The sequence below is a fragment of the Ostrea edulis genome, chromosome 2, assembly GCF_947568905.1.
Source record: "Ostrea edulis chromosome 2, xbOstEdul1.1, whole genome shotgun sequence".
NCBI classification, from domain to species: Eukaryota; Metazoa; Mollusca; class Bivalvia; order Ostreida; family Ostreidae; genus Ostrea; species Ostrea edulis.
Window position 1 is genome coordinate 97,612,182 of NC_079165.1, and position 25,485 is coordinate 97,637,666.

General features: G+C 33.4%; 1 protein-coding gene across 11 annotated transcripts in view; it reads left to right on the forward strand.

Moving 5' to 3' along the window:
* Window positions 1-25,485, forward strand: part of LOC125681029 (E3 ubiquitin-protein ligase CBL-B) — a 62,240-nt gene that overhangs the window by 24,729 nt on the left and 12,026 nt on the right. For 5 of the 11 annotated variants that reach the window (XM_048920917.2, XM_048920913.2, XM_056155691.1 and 2 more), the window contains exons 7-9: window positions 1,521-1,682; window positions 9,527-9,642; window positions 20,925-21,019. In XM_048920917.2, coding sequence (XP_048776874.1) covers window positions 1,521-1,682; window positions 9,527-9,642; window positions 20,925-21,019 — 373 coding nt within the window. Of the gene's footprint in view, window positions 1-1,520; window positions 1,683-6,765; window positions 7,135-9,526; window positions 9,643-17,641; window positions 18,259-20,924; window positions 21,020-21,726; window positions 21,742-25,485 lie in introns of those variants that run through there. The other 6 variants (XM_048920912.2, XM_048920914.2, XM_048920915.2 and 3 more) reach the window with 3 other exon arrangements.

Genomic DNA, 25,485 nt, shown 5'->3' on the forward strand with positions numbered 1-25,485 from the left:
TAATGGATTCTTATTTTGGTTACAAAATAATTATTAAAAAATTTCCTTTTATATGCTTAACTATTATTTTGCAGTGTTTTTGTCAAGAAAAATGTTTGGACTCAGACATACAGATTTTAAAAGAAGTTCTCCATGTCCCAGTTTATTTACCAAAGTTCACAGATTTATTGCAGATTTTTCATTTTTTGTATACATGTACTAATTTTTGCTTGAGTACTAAACTACTAATGACTAAGGACTATAGCTCTTATTTTCATGAACTCACCATGCTGAGCCACTCAAGTGAGTTTTCCTGATCAAAATTTCTTGTCTGTCAATCATTCATAAATTTTACACATTTTCAACTTTGCAAGAACCACTGGGTCAATTTCAACCACACTTGTCACAAAACATCCTTTGATAAAAGGGATTCAAGTTTCTTTATATGAAGGACCATGCCCCGTTCCCAGGGAAGATGAGTAAAAATGGGATAGGGTGTGGAAAGACTCCTCAAATACTCAAACAATAAGAAAAGAGGAAAGTTGTCAGAAATACTGTTTGCAGTGTTTATACTGAAGACACCATCACCCTTAGGGTCAGGATGGGGCCACAATAAAGATTTAAAGTTTAACATCAGCTATATGTAGGAGAATTCTTTGAGAATCTTTTTTTCAAGGACCACAAGGCTAGGATACAAATTGTCACATTAATATACAACCATCCTTGTATAGTGTACTTTTCTTCATATCATGACAGACCACCCCCCCCCCCCCCTTCCCCGATTATTGTGGGGCCACAATAGGGGTTCAAAGTTCACAAGAACCAGATCAATATGCTAATATGCAAGCATCATCTTGTAGTAATCTCGGTTGAGATTCGGCTCGGCTGAATATTTGGACTGACGCCTTCACCGAATCTCGGAGCAGTCCTTCATAATACATGTCTGGAAATTTACTTTCAGCTTCGGCTATGAAAGTGCACTTAGGTGACACTGCTGTTTGCTTCAAATAAGTAATTTGACTGTTAAACTAACTCTCTATCACTATCAATGCTGTATTACTTACCGTTTAGGTATAAAAATCCCTAAATGAAAACAGGCACTACATTTCCGTTCAAATGAAGATTTGCATGGCACAATATTTTATCTCCTGGAATTGAAGAGTTCCTATCGTCTGCTTTATCTAGTTACTGATACATTGTATCTCTACACACCTACTTGCATTTCGCTAATTCAAAAAACAAACTATAGGAACTCTTCAATTTTGGGAGATAAAATATTGCACCATAGACGTCTTCATTTGAACGGAAAAGTTAGTGATGGTTTATTTTATGGAATTTACATAGTTAGATGGTAAGTAATATAGCATTAATAGAATGATATAATAATAATATAACAGAATATCGAATAAATCGAATAAATATGCAAGCACCTTCATGTAGTATAGTTTCAGATTTGTTCATGCCATGATCCATGAGGCCAGGGTAGAATCACTTAACATTGATTATGTATTTTGAATTATGATATTTTCAATGTATTGTAGGACTCAGATGGTCAGGGATGTCCATTTTGCCGCACAGAGATTAAAGGGACAGAACAAGTAGTTATGGACCCCTTCAGTCCACAGCTGACCTCCAGATTAGACTCCATTAAGCCTCACAACAGCAATGCCCCCACCAATCAGGAGGAGCAAAATGACTCGGACGTAAGGCACCATGTTAACATATGTATAGAAAATTATGAAATCACACAACATGAAGACTTCAAACTTGTCATTTTTAAGTGCATGAACAGTATTATACAAAAAATTCAGATAAACTTTTTACAGTTGTGGGTAAAGTTACTAAAAATTTTGAAGCACAGAAGTACCTGCATTATTGTAGAACACGCTGGGCAAAACGAAACGTTCATGATATAAATGATGATATTGGGATGTTTTGTAAGAGTTATCGGTCTTTCCCAAATGGTTACATTGAAGTTGGCTGCCATTGGGGTGCTGACAAAGTATCGAAGCAACTAAATATGTTTTGCAAAAGAGAGGGTGAAGAACAACTGTTGTGATTTCTTTCAATCAGATCTTGTGATTTTTATAATGCGAAAACGAGTGACTTGCATGTATGTAAATAAAGGACTCTCAGAATTGATGCGAACAAGACAAATTCCAAATAATTTGTGATGTGATGAATGCTAGTAATTGATCTACGAAATGAAGTAATATTACCTCCATTTAGATATTTACATTATTTTACTATTGAAGTCAGATAATGTAATTGTGCTATAAAACAGGTCATATGTGCAAAACTATGTTAAAGATGCAAGAATCGTTTTTATTTTAATTGTATAAAAGCCTAACAACCTACACCCCACAGACATGCATAATTACATGAGTTATGCATGACTTAAAAGCATATGTCATATAATATATGTCAATTTCAAAACAAGAACAACTTCGATCAAAAATTTGTAATATAGTCAGTATTTTAGGTAAGATTATCATGATTATAGTGCATACATTCACAGTAACTGTTACTTTTGTCCATGAGTACATTTCTTTCTTTTTTTTCTCTCTCAGAAATTGTAAATTCTCTGTTAGTCCATGCATCTGCATTTAAATTAGTTAGATTGGCAACTGGTGCAAGTCAAAGATCCCCCCCCCCCCATAAAAATGTATTAATGAGACGTCCTGGTACTTTTTGTACAATATTGACAGTTCATTGTAGCTTCTGTTGAAAAGTCTAATTACTTCACATGCATCGTATAAAGAAGAAAACAATAGCAGTTTATAGTTAGCTTAATAAGCACTACTTTTAATTATTTTTTTAAGTGTATAATCTTGATTTACTCTTGTGAAACATACCTTGTAACTTTGTATTTTAAATGAAACACTTCCCTTGACATGATATTCTTGATTTCCTTCATTTAATGCGATTACAAATTGCATGGAAATCAATTAGAAACATTGGAAACTATTAGTGTGGCAGTACAATAGCCTCGAGCATTATTTTGCGCTGCCAGCACCGTAATGGCAGACAGTCACATGATGAAAATATGGCGGTATACATAACTGAGGTCAGAGAATTGTTTATATCTCGGTATACAGTGTAAGAAAACAAAAACTATTTAAATGCACCTGTAAACTTAATAATGTAGATAAAAGCATACTATTGTACTTTTCAGTGGCTTTTACAGAGAAGTCTACATTTTAAAGCTATAAAGTACATGTATCTTAAAATTAGGATCATTTAAATTTTTTTAGGTCACCTGTGATAATTCAGGTGACATATTGCAATTGGTCAGTGTCCATCGTGCATATCGTACTTCATGCGTTAATAATTGAACATTTTAAACTTTTAACTTCTTGAAAACTGAAAATGAAATGTGTTAACAACTAAGGAGGGACTCTACATCATCATAATGGCTGACTTCCTTTTAAAACATGGATGAAAATATAAATATCATTAATATTTGTCAATTCATTTCAAAAATCATTGCCTAGTTGAGTAGCTCAGTAGGTTAGCACGTCAACTACTGAATTGTAAATCGCATGTTTGAGTTCAGCAGGGGTTTTAAACTTTTTTCAGATTGCTTTCTACTAGAAGTGCATTTTTCAACTAAGTAAATTAAATTTGAAAGTTTTCAATTTCAAAATATTGTTGTATATATCCTCCACTTTTCATCCATATCAAATTTCTCTGGTGTAGCATACCTCATTAAACATTTTAAACTTCTTCTTGATAACTACCCTTCCAATTTTTTTCAAATTTGATATGAAGCATCTTTGGGAAAAGGGTGACATAAATTGTAAATTTTAGGACTCCTGCACCCCTGGAGCCTTGGGCGGGGCAAAAACTGCTAAAACTTGACCAATTTTTGAAAATTATCTTCTCTACAACTGCACATCTGTAAGAAAAACTAAATGCAAAGTGATGTAGAGTAGGAAGGCCTCTACCAAAATTGTAAATTTCATTATCCCTGGGATAGGGGTTCTAACCCCAGGGCTGGGCCAAACTTGGTGTACATAGTGTATATATGTGAAATCTTCTTTAATGCTATTGTCAGATACAAAATTGAAATTGAATAGAAATTTAGAAGTAATAGGTGTTCCTTTAGCAAAATTGTAAATTTCATGATCCCAAGGTTAAGGGTTTTGGTTCCAGGGTGGAACCAAATTTATTATAGTGATTATTGTCTTTATCATCTGAAAGACTTCTTTAAATTTGCTGATACTGTATAAAAGCTAAATGCATATTTAGGAAAAGCAGAAAAGGATATACCAGAATTGTGAATTTTGCAACCACAGGGTTTTGACTCCAGGACGGCTGGGTCCAAATTAGGCATATCATGTTAATGTTACATATATTATACATGTATTATGTAAAGTCTGTCACCAGTATAGGCACTTTCAGGGCATTTACCGTATATACTCGCCTATAAGTCGGTCCGCCTGTAAATCGGTTGTGTTTTTTAAGGTTCTTTTGTAGGAATTTGCCATTGACCCGCTTATAAGTCCGTACAAATTTTTGTTAGAATCAGTTGACAATTTCAAGTCAATGCTCTAGTGTTTTTACCTATGTTTCAAAAAATATTTTGAGAAATTAATAATTATGAGGCCCTCAATATCCAAGCCATATGTGTTTGGGGTTTAAACAGCAACCCTTGATCTATTATGGGCAATGATCCCTTGTTTACCTAAGCAATTATGGTCTCCTAATTACCAGTACCTGACACTGTGTTTACTTAGTGGCAAAAACTGTTATTGTGGGATTCCAGTATAATTCAATGTTTAAGAGTTTTTAAGAGTCAAGAATGATGATCTAAATTATCTGTTAACAATATTCAATTTTTTATGAAATACATGTATATTTCAGCCGGTATACACATGAATATTTCAATAATAAATCGGGTTCGTAATTCAATTTTACTGATAAACAATAGATTAGTTGAATTGAAAGTAATAGTTACCTGTATGTAAATAATTTTTAACTATTAAAATAAAAATATGTAAATACTTGTACTTTATACATAATTTTAAAATACATAAACAATACACTATGTCTAGATATTTGTGAACAATAATCATTTGTATGATAGTCCATGATAATCGTCAGAGTTGTTTAAAAAACACTACATTACGCCGCCCAGAAAAATACCAATCTTCTTGGGACGCGCCTATAAGTCGGACATAGAGTTTTGGACCAAAAATTGACTCCCAAATTTCCGACTTATAGGCGAGTATATATGGTAAGCTTTAAGAACACAACTTGTTTTGATACTTGGCATATCATCTATTCAATGTCATGTATATCAGTAAAAGAATCCTTTGCATGCAGTTTTACCTTGTCTGCTTTTATTAGCAGAGTAATATTCATTGCTTATTTTTTCGCTTTATAGATGACTATATAGTGTGGTGCTTGAAGTTTAAGTTCACCAGATGCAGCCCCAAATTATAGACGGATATTTTGTGTGCATGCATTTAATCTAAAGAGGTTTTTTCGTATTTCCAACAGTTTTCTTCATAACAAATTAAAGCATCAAATTTATTTCTCTCTTGATTGTCTAAAATAAGAGTTGCTGAAATTGCATGGAAGGCCTGATATTACTAAAATTGCTACATATTTATTATATACATGTACTACATAATTGCAAGACTTGCTTGATTGATTGTATATTGTTTAACATCCCTCTTGAGAATTTTTCACTCATATGGAGACGTCACCAATGCTGGTGAAGGGCTGCAAAATTTAGGCCTATGCTCTGCGCTCATGGCCTTTGAGCAGGGAGGGATCTTTATCGTGCCATTATAGCTTTGACACCGGGCCTTGGTTTTTGTGGTCTCGTCCAAAGGACCACCCCATTTAGTCGCCTCTTACGACAAGCAAGGGATACTGAGGACCTATTGTAACCTGGATCAACTATGTGGTTAATTAAGTTGATAACAACAATATGAAATTGATAATGAGTTTTTGTTGATGTAATGATTTACCCACAGGTAATGGAAATTAATTACTATAAATACTATATACAGGATTATTTACACTCCGTGTTATTTTCGCCTTTCTGCACTTGCTGACGGTTTCGCTCTGTTTTAAATTCGCCCAGACACAGTTTTGATGAAAGAGAGATAAGAGAAGAAAAAAAATAATTTTGCCCACTCTTAGATTTGCTCATTGACAACAAGGGCGAAATGGGCAAATATTTCCCTGTATATAGTATAAAGGACTATAACTTGAGAAAAAAATTCATGGGAAGGAATTTTATTTTGTGGGAACAAATTTTATTTCGTGGGCATGAATTTTATTTTTTGAGAATGAAATTTGATATCATGGGAGCAAATTTTATTCAATGGAAACAAATTTGAAAAGAAATTATCTCCACCTATCCGAAACCAGCCACCGTTCAGTAGACATGACTTTGACAGCTAAGTTTTCTTTAAAGCTATGGTATACATACATTATAATACCTAATGTTTAAGGATTCTGAAGTAAGAATTTAATAGAAGACTTAAATTATAACTCAAAGGTAACAAATGCATGTACATGTATAAGGATGGAAACATAAAAAATGGTTATGTGTGGGTACTTTTTTTTGTTTTGTCTCTAGCAATTCACATTTGTATTAGAAAAAAATTATAATTTGCAGTTGCAATTAATTGGAAAATGGTTCATTACGGAACATCCATATACCCTTGAAACACCATTGTAATATGCTACATCATGGGATATCACCCTATCACTTTTCATTTATTTGTGAACCAGTGTTTGAGTATCAAATACTATTTTCTTTCCCAGCCTTGTGAAACTTACAAAGATCACCAGTGGATTTCTAATAACCTGCATGTCCAGGTAGTTCTAAATCAGTGTCTGAATCATGTAAGTTATGAAGGAAATCTGTATTGTTTTGTGATTGTTTTGTGTACACAGAATGGGTGGTTAGAACTGACTAATGCTGTTATCTCATGCTTATTTGTGTTTTGGAATGTATGTAATTTTTTCAAAAACTGCAAAGAATTAATACAAAAATGCATACTAACAAACTTGATTATTTCTCTGTGGTTTTAAATTCTTCCAACAATGACATCATCACTAGCTAATCAGAGAAGAGAAATTTACTGATAATACCCCAAATGTATGTCAACCGTGTATTAATTCATGTATGTACGGTCAATTTTATGCTTCTTTGTGCATATGTTTAGGTCACCTGAGTCACTTAGGTGACCTATTGTTATGGGTCTGCATCCATTGTTGTGTGTCATCCGTCACCATGCATCGTCAGTGCATGTGCATTAACAGTTGAATTTATTTAACTTTTTAATAACTGATTCTTTTCAAATTTGGTATGAATTAAGCATCTTTGGGACAAGGAGGACATAGGTTGTAAATTTCAAAATTCCTGACCCACTAGGCTTTAGTGGAAGGGCAAAAGCTGTCAAAAATTGACCAATTTTTCTTCTCTACAACTGCATATGTGTAAGAAAAGCTAAATGCAGTCATGTAGAACAGGAAGGCCTCTACCAAAATTGTAAATTTCATGATCTCTAGGAAAGAGGTTCTCACTCCAAGGCAGGGCCAATTAAATAGCATCTTCTTTAATGTTATTGATACTGAATTGAAATTAAATGCATATTTAGAAGGAGCAGGTAGCCCTTTACCAAATTGTAAATTTCATGATCCCAGGGACAGGAGTTTCGTAAACAGGGTGGGGCCAAAATGGTCATAGTGATTACATGTCTTAATTATCATTTGAAAGACTTTTTGAATTTTACTGATACTACATAAAAACTGGTTAAAAAAAATAAATAAATTGATGCATATTTTGGAAAAACAGAATCGGAAGTGCCAAAACTGAATTTCACAACCCCAGGGGTCTGATCCAGGGTGGGTCCAAAATAGCATATACATGTAGACTAAGTGTTCATGTAAGGTACAGTATTATTTTATGTAAAGTGTTTCATCAATGTGGGCTTTTTCAGGGTCATTTGTGCTATAAGAACACAGCTTGTTTTATACTGCTGCTGAATTTGAATGAAAAGGTGAAGATAACGAACAATGGATATCAATCTCATAACTCCTACAAAGAATACAGAAATCAGAGTGGACCACTTGGTTTTTTTCCCTTTAGTATCATGGTTTCATTCTATGGTCATTATTATTCAGATTTATCCAAACACATTTTTGTATAATATAAAGTAGCCTACAGTTTGAAATGATAATTTTGATAAAAATTCCTATGACAAAACATTTATATATCTATTTATTTGTAAATAAAATAAAATGAGTGTCTTTTGTATGAATGTACCAAATGAGATTCAAGTACTCATTCTTTTCCTGATTGTTGATTGATCATACCATGCCTTCATCAGATGTTGAAAACTCCACTAAGCAGCACATTCTTTGTAAGGAATTGAATTTAATGAGAGAATATTCTGTGCTTTTCAATAGAAAATCAATTTTCAACTTCCAACAGAACAAATCTTTATTCAAAGATGATATTATGAAACTAGCATCATATATTTCCAGGTTTTCTGCTTTGTTGTTGTTTGTGATGTGTCATTATAATTGTGCTGGAGTTATCTCTCTTTGAAAACACCTGTGTGTAATTTATTTGTTTTACGTCTTCTTAAGAATTTTTCACTCTTATTGAGATGTCACCAGCTGTAAGTGACCACCAATTTAGACCTATATGCTTGCTGCTCAAGGCCATAGCAGTGAAGGTTCTTGAACATGCCAATGTGGGACCTCCATTTTAAGATCATATCCAAAACACCAGTGACGTAAATATCATTTTTGACAATACATAAAGGTACAAACTGCAATGCCTCATGCCGACATACTGCGAAGGAACAATACCTATGTTTACGACTAAAGTTTGACATGGTCATGGCACAAGCAGGGCTTATAAACACACAACCTTCCGATCACGAAGTTTACGCTCTACCTAATGATATACCACAACTTCTGCAGTTTACATGCACTTTATGATATATTCATAACAATAAATTTGGAAAATTTTATAGCATGAACAACATATTTCCTTTCGATAAACATAGTTTTTGACAAATTACGCTAATATAATTCTGATAAAATTTGATAATGGTAGGGTTAAACTTTCACAGATTTAAAGTACACACTTGGATTGAAGATCAAACTTTCGCAGTTTGGTTTTACGTAATTTCACACACAAATTTTTGAAATGAAAAGCGTTGTATGTATCAGTGACTCGGTTCTCTGTTTACATAAGAATTTATATTGAAACACTTCATTTCAGGAGATAGGGAACACATTTCTTTGTTAATATCTAATGGCAAAGATATAGTTATGTTAAAGGGTTATTCTATTGGTTGCTTTGAAAATGCATTTGAAATTAATGTTGGATTGATATAAATTATACCAAATAGAAATGGTTGATGCAATCTAACAATGATACATGCAGTTGTAAGAAGTGCTTAATCAAATCCTGGGTTTATTTAGCATAATATGACTATTTTCTTGCATACTTGCACTATCTTATTTATGTTGTACAATTTCAAAGTTTTGAATATTTTATTTTCAGCCTCGAGATTCCCCCACAATTCCAAAAAGAGATTTACCCCCTCCAGTCCCTCCCAGAAGATCATCACCAGTGCCATCACCCAGTGTCTCACCAACATCATCCCCCAAACCTCCAAGGTAATGGTTTGATATCACTTTGTTTATGTATTTTGTGTCTTTGGTGCAGACCTATGCAATATTTACTTATGTATATATACATTTCCGATGTTTTTGTCTTTGATATCTTTACAAATTGTAATGATAGTTATTTTCTTATGAATGTGTTGCAGTTGTAAACAACGCACATATGAATTTTGATAGATACAGTAAGTGGCTGGAAATTCCAATAGAAATGAAAGTAGAATGTAAACATGAAAAAATAAATCTCTCTTTTGAAAATACATGAGGGTATGAACTGCAATGTTTTACACTATGATCATACTTTTCATGAAGTGCTAATGTATTTTCAACTTTTAAATTTATTTCTTGAATAATCACATGTACAGTATGCACATGACTGACACCTGCCAAATAGTCCAGGACAGCAGTGCTTTAGTTTTAAATACTACAAATTAAGAAACACTGCAGGTATCTTTGAAGTCTTTCTTGTATAAACAATAATTGTACTACAAATACTACAAAACATTGATACACACAACACAACGCTAAGTGTTCATCTTTTCTGTTCACAAAACTTCACCACCTCATGATTTGTCACTATCTTTTATTTGCATTGAAGTGGAACAACTCTTATTATTACTTCTGCACAACATGCCTTCCTTCATTTTACCTCAGCTTATTGTAAAATGTCTGAAAATAGAACATCCCCCCCCCCCCCCCCCCCGACGAATAAGAGCGAATTTGGAGAACCTACTGATGGTATGCAACACATATATTAGTAATGCCTCAGTGCAAAGGGCTTCATGTAGAAATATTCACATTTCCAAAGTTTTTGCTTTTGATATCTCTACAAATTGTAATCATAGCAATGATTGCAGTTGTAAACAATGTGTGTTTGGGCACAGATAAATATAGTACATGTATGTCTATTTTAATGGCTGGGAATGAAAGTAGAATGTAAATATATAAAATAGATTTCAGTTTTGAAAATACTTGAGGGTATTAACAGCAACGCTTCACGCTGGCAAGAAGTATGCTACTGTGAAGGGCTGCAGTTCATACACTCATGTATTTTCAAAAATGATATTTATTTCTAATTGACATCTCATTGTTTTTATCTAATGAACTCTGATTGAAATTTGTCCGTTGTCTGTTGGCGTCGTCGTAAACTTCACATTTTCATCTTCTTCACAACCACTGTGCCAATTGCACCTAAACTTGGCACAAAGGATCCTTGGGCGAAGGGGATTCAAATTTGTTCAATTAAAGGGCCACACCCCCATCAAAGGGGAGATAATCACAAAAATGCAAAAATATGGTGGGGTCATTTAAAAATTTTCTTCTCAAGAACCACTAGGCCAAAAAAAGCTGAAATTTACATGAAAGCTTCCTGACATAGTGGGGATCTAAGTTTGTAAAACTCATGACCTCAGGGGTTAGGGTGGGGCCAGAATATGGGATCAAAGTTTTACATGCAAATGTATAGCGAACCAAACTTGGCACAAAGCATCCGTAGATGTTTGTTAATATGAAAGGCCATAACCGTCTACAAGGGCATATGATAATTAATTTGTAGTCAAGTTTAATAATTAAGTTTGATAATTAATGAATTTTTAGTCATTACCTTTAAAGGTTTCTTTTGAACCAAGCTGCTTGCATAATGATAGTTTTGCACAAGCTTGTTTATTGCAAGAAACACACTGCGTGTGTATAATATGCAGCAGAAATTTTGACCAAGTGGTATTCTTTATTTTATACTTAGCAATAATTTTTGCTGAACATTTCATGGAAATTATGTAAATTTTCAACAGAGTACAAAAATTTGCAAGCATGTACCAAAAAGTTTGAGCTAAAAGTAACCTTGACTTTAATCATCTCTATAATCTTCAGAGAGTAATGGTTAATTTCAACAAAGTGCAAGCTTTTCTTGCATGAAAAGTAATCAGAGTAAGTTTTGATATTTCTTTTTTTCAAACTTAAGATTAACTAGAGCATTGCTAAGCAAGACATCCCCTCACGATGTGAAATAAATGTATGCAAATGCATTAGTAGTGCATGAAAGTACAATGAGACCAAATACTTACATGTATGTGGAAAATCATGATGGATTAGTCCAGATGTGTTCTGCATTTTCAGAGTCAGTCTCTCTCTCTTTCTCTCTCAAGAGAGAGTAAGTTTTTCGTATCACAGAATGAGCTTTTATAGACACACACAGAATGAGCTTTTATAGACACACACAGAATGAGCTTTTATAGACACACACAGAGTGAGCTTTTATAGACACACACAGAGTGAGCTTTTATAGACACACACAGAATGAGCTTTTATAGACACACTCAGAGTGAGCTTTTATAGACACATGGATGGATAATAAATATTTCATTGATGCATTAAAAGATCTATGGTTTGTAACCACAACAAGTTATTAGCAGGAGCTGTATATGGCAATGCCAAAACTAATATAGAAGTTTTAAGAAATGTTGTCATACAATTTTCTGTCGACAAATATTACAGTGACTTTAGATTTTAAAATACAAAATAATAAACATTGCTAAAATTTATTATGGCAAAATACACATAAACTTTATGATAAAGTCAAAATTATGGAAAAATTAATTTGTGAACAGTTAATGTTTAGACACTTTCAAATTCAAAATTCAAATTTCAAATTCAAGTCAAAAAAAATATTCAGAGTCCAATGTCAGATGTTAATAAAAATGCCAAAAAATACACACAAAACATTAGCTCACCAATTCCCTTCATAGGATCGAAAGTCGCATGTCGAAAGGAAAACACAAATCTATAATTAACTCGTTTAGGCAGTTATTTATTATTTTGTATTGCTAGCCTGCACAGGAATTCAGTCATAATTATTATTGTATGAATCAAAATTCTGAGAAATATTTCATCAATAACCTTCCTGAAGTATGCAAACGTCATTTTTATGGTTCTCTTTGAATCTTGCCCAGTCACACAAAGCGACACACATACACCCACACACATTAGCGATGCTATACGATCTGCAACTAGCTGTGGGAGAGGATAATTAGGCCAAAATAAGGCTAGCCATGTAATAGAAACCTATTTAACAGGTGTGTAAGGTAATAAAGACACCACCAAGCTGTGTAATAAACACACCACCATTTCTTTGAAAAATGATTACAAAGGTGCGATATACATGTACTAACCCCCTCTCAATATTCCAACCTTGCTTTGTTTATTTTAGCTTTTAGAATGACATAGAAAGCCATTTTGTAAAAATCTGTTTGAATGGTGGCATACAATGAAGTGATGACTATACAGGTCAAATGAATCCCAACTGACTCTTTAATAGTAATTTAGTTATAGATATAGATTATAAGTATCACATTTTCTACAATTTTACCTTTCTGCAATCATTATGGCTTTCTAGAAATTGATTTTTCCTTCAAATGTATAATAAAGGCCTAATGCTGGTGAAGAATGAGAAAAAGACTATTTCTATAAAAGGCTTTGTCTGTGGATCATATGATATCGCAGTATGATGAAATTGCCTGGAAAAATATGGTTCAAACTCCTATTATGGTATATAACGATATAGTAGTATATGATAAGCACCCTCTTTTCACAAAATATTCTAGAAAAAAGGGTATATCATATTCAGCATAATATGGTAAATATTACAATAAATAATATATGTTGCCATACCACACATTATATAGTGAAAAATATACTTGACCATAAAATGATATAAAGATGACATAATTGAGATACATAATGCAAGAAAAGACATGTATATATGTAAGACTCCAAAGTGCGATGGTACTCCAAAGTGTGATGGTCACGCCAAACCCTGATGGTCTGCGCCAAACCCTGATGGTGTGACACGCCAAAGTGCGACGGTCCACACTCATGCGCCAAAGTGCGATGGTCTACACGCCAAGGTGCGATGGTGTGACACGCCGAAATCCATTGGTTTTTGTAAACGACACAGTGTTTTGGTACAGACTGTACCAACCGTGTGTTGATTCACCAAAATATCAGTGCAAAATCCATGCATAAAAAATAAGAAGTTCAACTTATTTTGTTATCATCTAGTTGTCGTGTTAATAAACACAAAATTTTCTAGCGCGAAATCGTGAAGAATGTTTTGCATTATCGCATATCCCCAGGATTTTAATACGTGTACGTCACAAGTAATAAATGATCATGAATTAAAGAATGTTTGGACAAAGTAGATAGTTCGACAACAGATGTATTTTGCCGTTCTCACTATCCTCAACAGTGTATAAACCTTGCCGTTGCTGTCGTCCATGTTGCATTTATTCGGTTTCATTTTGAAAGACGTTAAGAATGACGTCATAATGACGTGATGTCACAAACGTTACTGAACTCCGCACCATTGGACTTTGGCGGGACAATCGCACGTTGGGTTCCCAAATGTTAACAAACCATCGCACTTTGGCGCAGACCATCGCACTTTGGCGCAGACCATCGCACTTTGGCATGACCATCGCACTTTGGAGTGACCATCACACTTTAGAGTCTTACATATATATCATACATTGTCTTGTTAAATTGATGCTACAAGTTTATCATTTGATGTGGTACTCGACAAGAATTTTATTTTATAAACCAAATGTAATGTAAACTTATGTAACAAAAAATCTATAGCAACATACATATGCATGAATTTCACTTGCGTGCTATAAATATACTATAAATATGAACCTTAAATTAAGAAATAATTATGGTCCGCACAATACCATCGTAATTTGTTGTATGTGAAATGCTTCCACATAGATGTTTTATTTCTACAAATTTTAAAGTGATGATATTATGTGGATCTATTTTAAAATGTTAAAAAACTATTGAAGTTTTAGGGATATATTTCCAGAAATATATGTTCCATACATATTTTGACTAATTTCTGTTTAATTTTTTTTTAGACAAGTGTATTTCGTCATTAATTTGCAATGTAAGGATTTGATTCAAGATGTCATTCATTTTTGAAAAATTCACAGGGCCAAATATGAGATACCAAATAAACTTAGTTCTTTGTGAGATTATACTTCCATAAAAGAAATTCTTTTTATTCACATTAAAATCACACTTTAATCAATGTAAAGATTGGAATCATGTTCAAAAGATGATTTTGGTAGGCATACATATTTAAGATATTGTGTAAAACGTAGCCCAGGTAAATACCATCAGTTTTTGATTGAGTCCTGCCTACGTTTTCTGTAATCGTACGGTCACAAAGTGTCTCCAAAACCCCAGTCTGTGAGTCTTCTTAACTATCCTTGAGAAATAACATGGTTAACCACTGAGTATTGTCAACAATATTTATTATAAGTATCACATTTTTACAATTTTGCATCCCTGCAATAATTTTCTAGAAATTGATTTTTACTTTTATTTGAATGATAGGGCCTAATATTGGTGAAGAATGAGAAGAAGACTATTTCTATAAAAGCCTTTGTCTGTGGGTCAAATAATATTGCAGTATGATGAAATCGTCTGGAAAAAAAAGGTTCAAAAACCTATTGTGATATATATATTAAGCACCCCTTTCTCATAAAATAAAATTCTAGAAAAAATTGTATATTGAGCATAATATGATAAACATTACCATAAATATTAAGTATTGCCATACCACACTATGTAATGAAAAATATTCTTGACCATAAAATGGCTAAGAAAGATTGACTAGAATATGCACACAAAATTTTTAAATGAACCAGAAACTAACATATTAAGAAATATATTAACATAATTTGTTGTTGTATGTGGATGAAGGAGAAGGGATGGGTTTCTCCTTCCTATAATTTCATGTAAATAACTTTCACACAATTAAGTAATGGTGATCCTATTCTGTACAATATTTGAATCTGGAATGATTCCCGATATGGTTTAGATTAAATTATCCTTCACATGAAGACAATTCTACCATCGTCTCAATTGTCCTAGCTGTATGTTAAAAAGTAAACAAAATGTACATACAGCTACAAATACATATATGGAGTAACCATACATCATATAATTAAAAATACCGGTATAGTTAACCATGTATTGGCAAAAAGGATAGGTTGGTTTATATTTTACAATCATGTAAGAAACAATAAGTGGAGGCTCTGATTGACAGATTTGGCCAAGCGTGTCAACTGGGCATCTAAAATTGTATGTGTTCACAGTGATTTTTTAAGACCCATTCAGGTCCGAATATCGACCCTTTCCCCTTCCAAAAATTACCAATTTCTTCCCAATTTATCTTGCATTTTCCCCAATATTAAACACTGGCAAAAAACATATTTGTTAAAAGATAGTCGAAAATTTTAAGAGCTTAAAGAAAAGAAAGTTAAATAATTAAAATAAAAGAAGAATGACATCAATTTGTGTTTGATTTCCTGTTTGATATGATATATTTAGCTTATTTACAATGACTAGGTTTTCCCAATGTTGACAATTTTTCCCAATTCGAAAGCCACAGGACCCTTTTGAAAAATGTTGAAAAATCACTGGTTGATAACGAGTTTTAAAACTGCAAGCTTTAATCAACCCCTTTCATCTACTACAAAGATAATTTTGATGGCTTTATTCTACTATCCTAATGTTCTTATTTCTAAACAATGGATAGCCTAAGATTTCTGATAATTTTATTTTCCATGTATTTCTTTAAGGAATGACTTTAATTCTGGGGCAAGTTATACGAGTATAACCTGGTTTGGGTCAGTTTATGCTTCACGGATTATAAAAAAGCGTAAACTGACCCAAACCAGGTTATACTTGTATAACTTGCCCCAGAATTAAAAGTCATTCCGTATAATTTAATGCAAGAGACAAAGATGCTAACCTTCGTTTATCAAAATGTACATAAACACGGAAAAATACAAGTCAATTGAGCCGCGCAATGATTCACTTAGCAACAACGACACGGAGCGTCTATATGTGAAGATCGCCATCTTCAATCCTAGTTCTACGGAGCCTATAGCCATTTATCAAAATCTTGTATCGAAGGTGAAATTTGTCATGATAGAAAATATGTGTAGACTATGCATGCAATGCGTATTTCGCTGCCCTTTAGAGATAGAGATCGACTTTGAAGTCGCTCATCTCCGACAGATTGAGAAAATACGGGAAATTGCATTGTTTAGGCCTACCCAAAATAAATCTTCAAATATCAGAAAATGCAAAATTTGTGGCTTTGGACTCTGTGAAAACTTCTGTTACATGAAAACTTACCCTTGTATGTAACGTTGGACATCGCTAATACTAAATCCGACACAAGGAAATATGTAAGCAAGTAACAAATCGCGATCCACATGTCAATGTGTCTGATGTCATGTGATAAAATGTGACGTATGAATTTTTGTTTGCTTTGTTGAAAGACGAAACAAACAATGAAACACCCCCCACCCCACCTAACCCCTTTTCCCCAGTGAGAAATGTACAGTAAAATACCTGTATCTCGAATATGGTTTCTTTCGAATACCCCGCTTGAGTTGAAGTCGACCGCCAGTCCCGGCCGTTTTCCCTATATAAATGATTTAAAAAAATTTCTGATATTTCGAACACAGTAATCTCGAATACTCCACTTATGTCGAAGTACTTTCAAGGTCCCATGCCCTAAATTCACCTAGTTTATCTCAAAGTGCAGTCAATTTTCCGCTCTGCTTACCATACCTGGCATCGTTAAGTCACAAATTCACACCCGCAACTACATCAATTATAATTAATGACCGCTAATCTACGCTCGCCTTTTTCGAGTTGACCCAGGATCAACAGCTTGGGTGATTATGAACTAACACGCCCGATTCCGGGGATGGTGTTTTGAATGATACACAATATATCATTAACACGTGGGTTAGATAAACGCACAAAATTGTCGAAGTACGCTTGAAGGTAATGCTCATACTAACGATAATGCATTTAATAATACATGCTTCATCATTAAAACTAGAACAGAGAAAACACAGAAATTTATGTAATAAACATTCAAGAGTTTTTTTAATCCGTCTTTTTTGTTCTTACGTGATAGGTTCAATCACTACAACGCAATAGCTACATCCCAGTCGAACCTGGACATCAGTAAACTTAAAGCATACAGGCACGATCATCACCTCATTTTGAAACGCATTGTGAATTCAATTGGATGCTTATATATATTTACAAAAACGAAATGCTTGTCTTTGAAATTCCACAATATCAATTTATCAACTTGCATTAAACTATAAGAAATGACAACGGGGTTGTTGTTTATAATGCAAATCCCATACTATGCATCAAATATCCTCCTTAAAAAAACATTCAATATCGATTTTGGATATCTCGAACCCCCGGATATCTCGAAGTTTTTTCGAGGTCCCTCGGACTTCGAGATAGAGATATTTTACTGTATTAATTTTCAAAATGAACAGGGTAATGCTTACTTGGCATATTATTAATTTGAATATAATATCTTTGTTTTAATCTCTTATTCGACCATACATACAGAGAAAGATGTTTTACAACAGTGATTTGCGTACAAGTAGATGCTAATATTGACAATGAGAAAACAACATGTATATCAAACCGAAGTATCTTATTGTACAGGTTGACTTTCTATTCTATAGAAGGCTGAAAACAGTGATGCAATGTAAATTTAGAGAGAGAGAAAAAAAATAATTCTGGCATCTGGTTGTCAAGGGGGTGTGTCCCCATACCAAAGCAGATTATACAAAAATAACTTCCGTTCCTCAATTGGAAATTGACCAATCAGAGACAAGGATACAATAAGAATTAAATTATTTGTGTATAGCCATTAGCATCTAGTTAGACCTTGGCCATTCCTGGGCCCTGTTTTACAAATGAACTTGTGACTAAAACTGAAAATGTTACATAGTTCTAAAAACTTGCCAACTTAATAAATTTTGTGAGATTATACTCATATAAAATTGCATAAGTAAATTAATCCTCTTCACATTAAAATCACAATTTAATCAATGTAAAGAATGGAATAAATTGCAAAGAAAGATTTTGGTAGATGTAACTTCTTTTGTAAAACATAGCCCAGGTAAATACCATCAGTTTTTGATTAGGTCCTAGCTGTCTATGTTTTCTGTAATTGTACGATCATGAAGTATCTCCAAGACCCCAGTCTATCCCTGAGAAATCACATGGTTAACCACTGAGTATTGTCAACAATATTTCCAAACTGTTAATAAGGCATACATGTGTTGTAGCAGATGATCTTTAAATGTCATTTTATTATTCTCCCTTTCTACCTACATGTAGATGAAGTGCAAACAAGATAACGTTCGATGTAACCTTTTAGTATATACATGTATTGTGTAAATTTGACATAACATTGCTTGTTTCTTATAATATGAAGTCCAGTTCCCCTTCAGCAAGCTTATTTCCTTTAGCTTTGAATTCACCTCAGGAAATAGGCTTATTTCTTTTAGCTTCGAATTCACCTCAGGAAATAGGCTTATTTCCTTTAGCTTCGAATGCACCTCAGGAAATAGGCTTGGTCTTTGAGAACTGGAGTCTTGCTGACTTTCTCAAAGATATACTTTAACTGTAGATATACTGTAACTGTATAATGTCGATTTACATTTATATAGTGAAAAATCAGAAGAGATATAATAAAATTTCTTAACGATGACAGATGGCCGGACCTTTAATTTCTGGATTTTATTCAAACTCTTGAAGTTTTACTAAGGTCCCTTAAGTTATTGAGGGTCAACTGCATTTTGAATTTATGTTATGAAACATGCATGTTTTTATTATTTGTCTTCTTCAAGTAGATGAAGTGCAAACAAGATAATTTAAAAGTTTGATATCTCCTTTTATATATCATGTGAATTGGAGAGAAATTCGCTAATTTGTTAGAATACAAACTTCTCATTTAATATCCTTTCCACATGAGCCTTAGCGTAAAAATGTGTAATGGCCAAAAATAGAGATTGTGACCCCTGCACCTGTCCCCCAGGGGAGGATATTATACACCTATTTACTGGCTATGAGGGAAATAGTTGCCGTCGAGGGGGACAATAAACTTGCTATTGTCAGAATAGTAAGTAAATAGGTGTTTTATTATACCGAAGTAGACTTTACTTGTGTCAGACATACCAAAGTGAAGTAAACTAACATACTGCATTAGCCTAGATGGAATCGACTGAGGTGATCTGAGTGGTAAACTAATTAGAGTTATCAGACTTTGATGTCACAGAAAAGAAAACGCGGGAAAATATAGCATCTGGTAAATCGTTTCGAGACTATTTCACCCTAGGGTGAGATAGTTCAGAAACTATTTCACGGCTAGTGTTATCCAGAAGAAATAGCAAATTTATTCACCTAACATTTATATAGCAAAAACATTGTGAGGTATAATAACATAACATATTTGGAATGGATCATGAGAGAAAGTTGCATCCTATTGGTTATTAAAATTACAAAGTTCTGCTTTTAGTCTGTCTAATTTCATAGATCCTCAAATATGCAACAAGCATGGGGGTTTCATGAAAACAATTTTCCGGATTTCCATACCCTTCAAAATTGGGCCATTATTGGTTCTGCTTAATAGGCATGCACACAGTTTAGGTGTCAAAAGAAAACTCAACAAAAGATAATAAAAGAAAAAATCAGGAAAAGGGAGAGGGAAAAAATTAATTTTTTTTTTATCATATACTTCTTGTTTGGGTGACCCTTGCACTGTGACCTATAGGTACTAGAGGACCAATCCGGATACTCATTGTGTAGATCATGATAAAGAGTGTGTTTATGCTGTAGTTCATATTTTTGATTTTTCCCCCTCCCTTTAGAGGAATATTCATCAAAATCTCTGGCCATCAAAATGTTGCAAGAGGAAATGAGCAGTATTTAGAATTATGTTATAACAGAGATACAGTAATGTAGGTTGAGGTGGGAATTGGATTCACAATTCACCCCTGAGATTCACTGACAACAGAAAACAAGTGGGGATCTTATCTGATCACAATACAAACTACTCAGTTATCTCCCGTAATGATGCAGACATTCATATTACTGTAAACCAGCTTTTATTGGCAACTACTTAATTTCGCGATTCACCTGTGGTAAAGTGGTTCGCGGGAAGTAATTTTCATTATCGATCCTTTTTCAAGCCTATGACAGACATTCAAGGACTGGTTCACGACGATGAGGTTCACACGAATCTCTTGAAATTTTCTCACATGTGAATAAAAGCTGGCTTACAGTATTATGTTTATATGTTGTATACGTGTATTTTAGTTTTTGAATATCACTACATGTACTGGTATATGTCATATGATATATGTTACATTATATTCTCTTTACAGTCGTAGACAGTTACCACCCACACCCCCGGTAGATCCTTCCCATATTCCACAGCCTGTGTCAAAGGCCATTTGTACAGATGTTGTGGACGGAGTGGGTTAGTATGAATATTCATTTTACCATTATTTTTCTCATTTATGTTATTTGATAAATTGTATATATCCTTTATATCTCATTTTTGTATGAACCAACTATCACCAATGTAAAAGTATCTATTTTGCTTTCTTTTAATTCCCACTTATGATGTAATTATACATTACACTTGTAAAACTGATATATGTGTAACATAATTAATAAAGTTTGATGCAATTGAATAAGGAGTTTCTGGGGATGTCTGTACGTACATATAAGTTTCTGACAAGAAAGTTGTTTTTACCTGTTAAGAAATTTCTTACATATTAAGATAATAAGAAGGCACATATTTGATTTACATAACTAATGATTATTTAAGAAATAACTTTCATTTTATCTCACCTGCCCTGAAAGCTCAAGGGAACTTTTCTGATTACATTTTTCCTGGCATTCATCTGTAAACTTTCAACATTTTTGACTTCTGATCCAGAACAAGAAGGCTTAAATTTCAACCAAACTTGCCACAAAACATGCTTGGATAAAGAGGTTTCAAGTTTGTTCAAAGCACACTCACACACACACACACACACTTTTGCTTTACTCTCAGTCCTAACCATTTTATCAGTGTATATTTCACTCTACATTCTTTCCAAAACACATCATGTAACGGCGAGATGGTAACATTCTGATGTACAAGTAGTGATCGACAGGTTCTTTTGTTCACACTTTCAGCTCAATATCACACAGGTAATAATCCGCTTTGCTGTTTAACCAAGATTTAAAATAGTAGATCACTAGATGTCAAAGCTAGAAATTTAGAACACGGAGAAAATTTGTTGTCTTGAAGGTAGAAATACTGTACAAATGATGTACTCATCATGCTTATAATGTAAATAAAATGATTCACTAAAATTTTGGTATGTGTCAAAAATGTTTTACTTAGACTTGAGTCACACTTTGTTGTCTCCCTTCCTTGCACTGAATGGCTTTACAATATATTATGAAATTTATCTAGTATACAATTAATTCACAGGCTCTTGATGTTTTAGATGTATTTAATAAAAAGAAAAATTGTCTTTCTGTAAACAAACTATTCACAAGGTATATCATGCCGCCATCTTGTTTTTTAGTTTACCAGCTGCATTGCTGGCAATTTACGGTAAAAAGTTCGATGTAATATAATGATTAGACCCCTACCGTCTAGCAACATCTCTGTCAAGGTCTTGTATCTTGCATCATGATGGTGAATTGGAATGAATATATATTATTACTACATTAACTTGGTCCCAAGAGTCAGATCATGTCTCGTTGAGGGGCGTGGATCATCAGATCAAGCGAAATGCTTTGAGACACGAAGCATCAAGTTTGATGTGATGATCCGCAACCGTTAACGAGACAAGATCCAACTCTTTGGATCAGGATACTGTATAGTAATGATAAATTTATTTTATGCCGGTACCCTTGTGTATTTTTAGATGCACGTTTACAAGATAAATGTATTCCAAATTATCAAAACACAAACATGCAGTGAAATTATTTTTTGTGTATGCAGTTTTGTTTGTAACAATGTCGATATTTTCTACAAAAAACGTTTCGTTGATGCATTATGATGTCATCAGTTTCAGAAAGATATGATATGGATTCAGACACAGGTGGTGATTAGGAAAGTCGGATTTTATAGTATCAAAACACGGATTATTGATGAGCATATGATGAAGTCTTTTTACTGTCCATAATCGACTATCAGATATTGTCTACTGCTTCTCAAATGCGAAAACTTGATCAAGGGAGGATGGGAGTTTACATCATTTCAGAATATCTCTTTTCCCGTCGGTTGATAAAATAAAAAATAGTGAATATTATAATATAGCGGTAAAGATGTTTTAGCAAAGAAATGGATCTTAAACAATATTCTATCAGTATATGCCTTACCTTTTTTTTTTTTTTTTTTATAATGTTAAACATGATAGTTCACTTATTCATGCATTCATTGTATTTTAAAATGAGTTGAAAGCATACAGTGCTCCTTTGATATATTGCCAACTTTTGTTCAAGACCAATTTGGGCAATGAAGCGGGGATGGCAATATAACGAATTCACCATTACTGACAATTCACCGAGCAGTCCAAAGAAATTCAATTTCATAAATTTATTTGGGATCCATTCTGTATAAACATTTAGATAATCTGGAGTTTAATTCAGCAAATATTTGTAATTAACCTGACCACCTGCATACCTTGTCCAGTTTGTCTCAAAGTACAGGTTTTGATTTTCACAAATGAAAGGTCAAATCTTGTAGGGTTTACCCTCGATAATAGTGCCAATTACCTCCCACCCACTGGTAATCACTACCAGTGGGTGGGAGGTAATTGGCACTATTATCGAGGGTAAACCCTATAAGATTTGACCTTTCGTTTGTGAAAATCAATGGCATATGGCATTATGCGGGGTTGGTATCATAACAGGGGTATTAACATGGGGAGAAATCTGTGCTTTAGGATTTTTCGGGCAATAAGTGGGGGTGGCATTATAACGTACGTGGGCAATATATCGAGGTAGCACTGTAAATGTTATGTATTAAGAAAAGTTCACAACCCACACCAGTAAGTGGGCATACTGTAATAAACAGTCACAGTGACTAGTACATGCAGAAGTCATGTCCTATTTATTCATAAATTTTCAGTGGTGTCACAATGAGTGACAAAACTTAGTGGGTTGGAGACTAAGCAGAAAGGGGGTGGGGGTCATGAGCAATGTTCACCTGAACATTCCAATATCGATAGCTTTGCTTAACTTTTGGCAATGTGAGAAATCTCTTCCTCATAATCTACCACAGTATTGTACATAAAATCACCCAAACAGTTTTGTGCATATTCAAAGTATTGTAAGGGTGGCGGCGTGATATACCTTGTGAATAGTTTGTTTACAGGAAGACAATTTTTTTTATTATATACATTTAAAATGTCGAGAGCCCGTGAACAATATCAGTAGATGAGCTTACCCTTCCCTTTATTGTGTAATATAACAAGTATAATTTCGTTCTGCACTCAGTAGATGCGCTTACCCTTCCCTTTATTGTATATAATATAACAAGTATAATTTTGGTCTGCACTGCTTTCTCTTGATAAACTGTTGCATACATGTACATTTTAAAAGTTAGGTACTAGCTGGCTTCCTCCTATGACATTTGAACATGATGTAGATGTTTGAGCTGGAAAATCTTAATATGTATTATCTTTAGAGGAGAAAATAATTGTATATATATTCAAACCATCATTAGAGATAGCATAAATCTAATATGGTTTTTTTTTTCAGGAAATATAGTTGATTAATTGTTTAGTGTTCACTCGTGAAACATTTGCTTTAAAGTCAGAATCATTAAAGGGTTAGTAAAGGTCATTTTGTTCAAATTTTTTGAAAGAATTAAAATGAGTCCAAATGACTTGTACAAGCCATTTCCTATAAATAATGATAATTCAAATTTATGCATTTATTTCCAAATTTAAAATGATTATAATCTTCAAATTATGTCCCCTGAATTTTTGCTTTCTGGACAAATTTTTAAAAAATTGTTTTCTTCTTTACTTGTGCTAATGTTGAATAAAAGCTGAATACATACTTAGCAAGAGCATGAAGGTCTCTACCATATTGTAGGCTTTAGAACCCCTGGGGTAAGGGTTCTGACTCTAGAGTGGGTCCAAAATATCACATTGACAAAATGTGTTAAAATAACATATGTAAAGTCTTTCATCAGTATGGGTACTTTCGGGGGCATAAGTGTTTTAAGAACACATCTTGTATTATACTGTAATACAGTTGCGGAAAAATAGAAATTAATTTTAATAGATATGCAGAGCTGGACAATTGTAAATGGATTTTGTAGCCCTTGGGGTTATAGTTATACTTTTAACTAATTTTCACTGCAACAGATGACCGATAAAGGCCTGTGGGCCTTTTTGTTTTTATTACTTTAGGAAATTTGTTATAAACCACAGGGAAGAAAGATTTTGAGATTCACTAAAACTTTCTATTAATATAATATTGTGCTGTCATAAATATCTACATAGTTTGAAAGTCTTGCAATATGCAAATTTTATACACAAAGGTTTTGATATTTGTTTCTATAATAGAATGTGTACACCTTTTGTTAAATAAATGATATGGTGTTGATTATTGATTAACCTGAATTTCATATTTATATAAATAAAAGAAATGCAAAGATGATAAACAATCCCTCATATGCATGTACTTGTGCTTAAGATATGCCATTAGTCATAAGTTTTCACTTCATTATTTCGCTGAAATATTAAAAATGTGTTTCATTACTTTTACATTACAGTTCATTAATAAACTAACAATTGAGATGACCAATCTTCACCATTGAAAACTAATTTATCTCTTTATCATTAAGCAGTACAATATAGAATTCATTACTCTGAGTCTTGTATGTGTACTGAAAGATAATACCTTCTCCACAACCTTTCTAGCCGC